General features: G+C 45.6%; 2 protein-coding genes across 6 annotated transcripts in view; both read left to right on the plus strand.

The window, feature by feature from the left end:
* aco1 (aconitase 1, soluble) overlaps positions 1-716 on the plus strand; it is a 40,459-nt gene extending 39,743 nt beyond the window's left edge. For all 3 annotated transcript variants that reach the window (XM_054733829.1, XM_054733836.2, XM_054733824.2), the window contains exon 21: positions 29-716. In XM_054733829.1, coding sequence (XP_054589804.1) covers positions 29-145 — 117 coding nt within the window. In that variant the 3' untranslated portion in view covers positions 146-716. The remainder of the gene's footprint in view (positions 1-28) is intronic.
* A 3,831-nt stretch (positions 717-4,547) lies between these two features.
* Positions 4,548-5,995, plus strand: LOC129154089 (uncharacterized). Of its 3 annotated transcripts, none has more exons than XM_054733854.2 (3): positions 4,548-4,949; positions 5,131-5,345; positions 5,805-5,995. In XM_054733854.2, the coding sequence occupies exons 1-3, from the start codon at positions 4,655-4,657 to the stop codon at positions 5,886-5,888; spliced, it is 594 nt and encodes a 197-aa protein (XP_054589829.2). In that variant the 5' UTR covers positions 4,548-4,654; the 3' UTR covers positions 5,889-5,995. The 3 variants fall into 3 exon arrangements, with proteins under 3 accessions (XP_054589829.2, XP_054589836.2, XP_054589840.2); XM_054733861.2 differs by having other exon boundaries at positions 5,808-5,995; XM_054733865.2 differs by having other exon boundaries at positions 4,548-4,847.
* Positions 5,996-6,409: the final 414 nt, after the last annotated feature.

Consider the following 6,409-nt stretch of genomic DNA (forward strand, 5'->3'; position numbering starts at 1 on the left):
CCTGAAAGTCTCGTCCTTCGCCCCACAGCTGGACACAGGAAGAACATTTAAAGTACGGATGAGGTTTGACACCGACGTGGAGCTGACTTATTTCCACCACGGGGGAATCCTCAACTACATGATCCGCAAAATGTCTCAAAACTGATGTTTTGTGTCCAAACGACAGCGGCAACGCTTTCTGTGATCTACCTGTGACCTGAAAAACCTCATCCACACATTACTCCCAGAACCGATTCATGCTCTTAATTCTTAACGATGCAGCTTTAGCTCTGATTGGAAATGGTGAAATGTGTGTGTTTGTGTTATGTTGTGGACATTAGAGCGTGTGTTTCTGCTGTCTGACCTGCAGGTGGCAGTAAAGGAAAACAAACACAAAGTGCTGATGAGAACTGGATCATTCTGCTGTCAGTTTCATATCATTAAAACTAGATTTACAAAAGCACCCTGACGGACCCTGACCCAGGCTCTGGTGGAGCAGGGGTCCAGATTAGACCCTAACCCTACACTCAGTGAGATGGGTTAAGTACTGGGATCACTGTACACGCGTCGCCATCATTCCACGGTTGTCAGTGGCAGCTTTATTGTCCGATTTTGTTATGAAATGATTGTTTTCAGTTCTAATACGGTGAATGTTTGCGTCACATTTTTCATGTTTATTAATCCAAAAGCATAATGCCAGAGTTTCTCCTGAAAAGAATAAACATGTCTTCTCCTGAGCTGTTCTTTTGTCATTCGGTCCTGTGAGAACTTATTTTAAATGTGTTTTTAAATCAGTTTCTAATGTGAACATTTAGTTTTCTGTGCAACCCCCGACAACTCTTCTCATATCAAAAAAGGACCAAATGAAACTAGATGGATTTATTTTAATAGGCAGCCTAAAATAGCCGTTTTAGTCCCATAAATAGGCTGCTGCTGAACACGACCCCCTCTGGAGTTTGTGTCAGGCGCTGGTGGAGATGAAAGTCAGCCACGAAGGAGCTCTCTAATGACTGAAACATGTGACACGAGGACAGGAAGGGAGAGTTTAGTCGTCTTCGCTGTTATCCCTGATGTTGCTTCCTGTTGTTCACTTCCTGTCAGCCAGCTCAGTCCGAACGAAGCACTTCTGCTTCCCACTAAAGAACGAGGGTAAAAATAGACCGCCGCTTCATTCTAGTTACTTCCATCTAACGTTTTTTGTGACTGTTTTGCCATCTCTACCGTGGTTAAATCTTTGCAGCTTTCTGTTTCCTCGAACGCATCACCCTGCAGAACCACGTCTGTCTGTGGGTGATGGTTTTGGTTTAGTGTCTGAGGCCGTGATGCAGACGCTGAGCCGATCTGTCGAGATGAAGAGGGAGCTGAGCCAGAAAGCCAGGCTCTCGATTTACCGGTCGATCTACGTCCCAATCCTCACCTATGGTCATGAGCTTTGGGTAATGGCCGAAAGAACGAGATCGCGGATACAAGCGGCCGAAATGAGTTTCCTCCGTAGGGTGGCCGGGCTCAGCCTTAGAGATAGGGTGAGGAGCTCGGACATTCGGGAGGGACTTGGAGTAGACCCGCTGCTCCTCCACATCGAGAGGAGCCAGTTGAGGTGGTTTGGGCATCTGGTCAGGATGCCTCCTGGACGCCTCCCTGGGGAGGTGTTTCGGGCATGTCCTGCCGGCAGGAGGCCCCCGGGTCGACCCAGGACACGTTGGAGAGGTTACATCTCCAATCTGGTCTGGGAACGCCTTGGTGTCCTGCCGGAGGAGCTGGTGGAGGTGGCCGGGGAGAGGACGGTCTGGAGCTCCCTAGTTGGGATGCTGCCCCCGCGACCCGGACCCGGATAAGCGGAGGAAGACGACGACGACGTCTGAGGCCGACTGAGGAAAGAAACTTCAGGGACGATGGCTCAGAGAACTTTAACATTATTAAGCATCAATAAACAGGTTCTCTGACACCTATCGTTATCAACTTCAGGGTCCTTGGGGGGGGCACCATTGGGTCCTTGGGGGGGGGGGGCACCATTCCAGTAATTAGCAGTTGCCAACATCACAGCTGAGCTTCAGACGGCATGTTGTGGAGTCTTATTTCCTGATATTTGGACATCTCGCCTCTGATTGGATAACAGCAACGCAACTCTACCGCTGACTCTGTAACATTGAAGTTTTATCTCAACAAATGTTTATGTTTATATATTTAGCAGATACTTTTGTCCAAAGCAACTTACAGGTGATAATGACACAAGCCTGGAGGAGCTTCTGCTGTGTGGAGAAGTTGCTAATGCTAACAGTTAGCTTACACTAGTTGGGACGTTCTCTGAAGATTCCTGGACACTAAAACAACAAAAGATTGGTGAGTCCACTGTGTGACGTATGGATGTAGTTTCTACAGCTGAATGAAGATAAGACTGAGATCCTCATCTGTGTCCCAGACAAGCTGGTTCCCAAAGTCAGAGACTCTCTTGGTCAGCTTGCTTCTCACACCAAACCCTCTGTCAGGAATCTTGGCGTGACCTTTGACCCAGCTCTCACCCTGGATTCTCATGTCAGTTCTCTTGTTCGCTCTTCCTTCTTCCATCTCAGGAACATTGCTAAGCTGAGTCCCATTCTGCCCCGCTCTGAACTTGAGACAGTTCTCCACACCTTCATCTCCTCACGCTTAGACTACTGTAACTCTCTTTTCACGTGTCTGAGCAGAACCTCCCTGAACCGTCTACAGGTGGTTCAGAATGCCTGTGCTCGGCTTCTGACCAAGTCCTCCAAACACACCCACATCACCCCGCTTCTCCTCCAGCTTCACTGGCTGCCAGTCAACTTCAGGGTTCATTTCAAGATCCTGGTTCTGGTCTATAGGGCCTTACATGGACAAGCACCATCTTACATTGGTGATCTTCTCAGTCCCTACACCCCCAGCAGGTCCCTGAGGTCCAGTGATCAAAGTCTACTGGTTGTGCAGCACCAGGCTAAAGGTCAAAGGTGACAGATCATCTGCTGCTGTGGCCCCCAGACTCTGGACCTCCCTCCCCCTGAGTCTGAGACCAGTGGACTCAGTGGTCTCCTTTAAACTCACCTGTTCAGGCTTTGGTGGGACCTTCATCACCACCCTCTCCTTGTTCTACTAGGACCAGGCGGAAAACAACCACTTGTGTTTAAGCCTGTTTCCCATTAGAACCGTCCAGAAGCTCATCCTTTGGCTCTGCTGCTGCTTGCTAACGTGTGATTGGCCGTTCCTGCCACTTGTGTACTTGACAGTTCTGCATTCCTGACGTTGCATAAAAGAGCCTCTAGGTTGTAGTTTTATACATACTTTTTGTACACTTACTGTAATGGCTTGTGTAAAAATTAAAACGATGATTGTTGCTATAGTGATAGTTGGTAATGTGTAACGTCAAAAAGGGTAAATTTTCACCCATATATTGACCAACATAGTGACCTTTCATCTACAGCTTGAATCCACTTTCTGTGTGGCCTAACGGAACCAGAAGGTTCTGTTCAGCACATGTTGACATTCCATGAAGACAACACGTTCAAACAAACATCCTCTCCCAAGGTCCTACACTCTCTGCATGAAAGCCAGACGTCAACATTCTTCACTCTGAATAAGGCCTAGTCCACACGTAGCCGGGGTTTTTTAAAAACAAATATCCGCCCCTCCAAAAACTTGCATCCACACCACCTCGTTTAAAAGAAACTCTGTCCACACGTACCCGGATAAATACGTTGTTAAGGACATGCCAGACCTGTAGGCGGCAGTACTTCCCCGTTCTTAACCTCGTCCTTCGTCTGTGGTCTTCAGCAAGGAGCAGTAATTCCTCTTGCAAAAACAAACAAGCAGAAAGCGCTTGGACAATTGATAAAGCGAGCGCAGCTCTGAGGGCTTCCATGCTGTCGGCTAGTGTAAACACAGGTCGCACACGTGATGTCAGCATTTTTTGTCGCGGAAAGTGACGCTGCGGACCTTAAAACTCCGGTTTTGTCTGTCCACACGCAGACACCCAAAACGGAGAAAACGCAGATCTTCACTTTGGCCGGAGTTTTTAAAAAGATCTGTTTTCGTGTGAAAAAACTCCGTTTTCATGTGGATGACAGGCCAAAACGTAGAAAAATATCTACGTTTTGGCAGATCCCCGGCTACGTGTGGACAGGGCCTCAGTGAAGTTTCCATGACTTTACAACTCATAAGTTCAATCATCATATGTGATGAATGAACAAGATGTTTAAATCAAATGTTTGAATATGATCCACTTGTATCACTGATCACTATGTGTTCGACGTGACAAGTTAATCATCATCTGCACTCGTACACATCTTCATAAGATACAAGTTAAGGTTAAGGTTCACCTCACATAACGTTTAAGGATTATTTATTCACAGTGCTCAGAATCTTGCGTTTGAAGGAAGGCGTGGGATTCTGAGGGATGTTGATAAATAATCAGAAACGTTTCAAGTTCTGATTTGCCAGAAATCATAACACTGTGGTTTATTAAAACAGGATTTACTTCCCAAATAATTCAGTTTCCAGCTGAAACCCGATTCGGCCAAATCGGGAAAGAAGCCTCTTTTGAAACCATCTTCTCTGACCTCCTGTCCAAGCCTCTTTGCAACGCTGCGGCTGATACCAGACAACCAGCTTGTTACGGCCCAGGGCCATTTGGGTTTTTTTCCCCTCTATGTGTGTGTGAGAGGAGATGCAGCACCTGTCTCCCATCTCACTAAATTGCCTCCCAATTAGACTCTCCCAGCTGATCCTGATCCGCTCTGCCAGCAGCATAAAAGTCAGCCAGCCCTCAGTTCAGGGAGCAGCAGGCCTGGGAGGTTCTCTCTGGTCTGCTGTCTCCTCAGCAGCGTTTGGTTTTGTTATAGTATTATGTGACAACTTTGGTGGGTGCTTAGGAAACTCTCTCTGTTTAACCGTCAGCCTTTTTAGGTGTAAAGGAAACTTTCCCCTTGCTTTAAATAAGACATCACTCGGTAAAAAGGAAAGTATGTGATGGTCTTTTGTAGTTTGGGTATTAATTTGGTTAATATGAGAGTTTTGTTGTTACTCGTTTTGTGTTGCTGCTGATGTGTCTTGTTAATCTGTGTTTTGTGTTTATATTTATGTAAATAAATATTGTTTTGATACTTTTAACACGAGAACATGCGTCCTCAATTGTGACCCCAGGCCCCCTGGACAGCCTGGATCGTGACATCAAGCAAACATCAACCAACGCAAATAAGCATTCCAGCTTCCAGCCTTCACCTGGAGGGATCTCCGACTGGAAGGGTCCTATCGGAACGATCTACGGGTTCCTGATATCAGAGCTCACTCCACCGGCAGTGACCAACGACACCCCCCCCCCCCCCCCTCCGGATCGAACGAGAACCTCCACACCAAGGGTGCATAGTAGACTTTGCACGACAGATTGTGTCTGACGCTGTTTTTAATACACAACTCTCTAGTTTATAACAAACAACACCCAGAATTCACAATTTCTCTCGGATACAAAGAACAGTTGCTTCAACATCTAGTTTCCATCACAACACCTCACATCCACCACACCACATCTCATTATTCATATCTTGTTAAGAATAATTATTAGTTTAGGAAAAATAATTAAATTCATTTATAAACTATATACTGACTCTGTCTGAATTAATACGAAGTGTGTTTATGATCCCTGAAAAAGCAAAGAACCCTAGAATCTTCTGATTAAACATTCAAGGATCAGATTGATTTTCCATATAAATATGAAAAATCAATCTTATTGGTCATAATTAATGTTTAAAAATTGCTACATATTAATTCCAACATTCTTAAACTGTTTACATTTTTGTTTAACGGTTTGTGTTTTTCAGCAGCATGCGTCTATCAGCTGTGCAAACCACCGACCCCTCCCTGTGGCAAACTTCCAGCATCTTATCTGTGAACACTACCAGTAAGGAAAAGATGCATTTGTAACCATTTCTAGATCTTTATAAAATAAGTACAGCACGGTCAACACCTTGTTGTCATAACTCTTTATATTAAAGTGATCTGTCCCAAGTGAGCTTCCATAGTTTCACTAATTAAACCTCAGAGCAATAAAATGAATCATCAATGAGTTAAAGTACAGAAGAAGTATAAAAATAATTGTGAGGACCAATTTGGAGTTGACACCTCAGTGGGGACATGTGGCTGGTCCCCACTGTACAACACCCCCACCCCACCAATCCTTGGTGTCAGAGCTGTGGTGTGATAAACTGTTTTTTAGTTCAGGTTAGGAATAGCTCAGTAGTTAGGGCATGGGTAGGCAATAGGCAAAATGCATGCAGTAAACTGATTTGAAGTCAAATGTATTTATTGTATTTTTGTTTTGCACACACACCCCTCCCAGCCATCAGCACGGTAGCGGAGGGCTGTTGGTGTGGGCTGGTGTCACCACCACAGATGTATCTAGGGCGTCTTGCAGACCTGGAGTGTG

Source organism: Nothobranchius furzeri, chromosome 3 (assembly GCF_043380555.1).
Source record: "Nothobranchius furzeri strain GRZ-AD chromosome 3, NfurGRZ-RIMD1, whole genome shotgun sequence".
In the NCBI taxonomy this organism is placed as follows: Eukaryota; Metazoa; Chordata; class Actinopteri; order Cyprinodontiformes; family Nothobranchiidae; genus Nothobranchius; species Nothobranchius furzeri.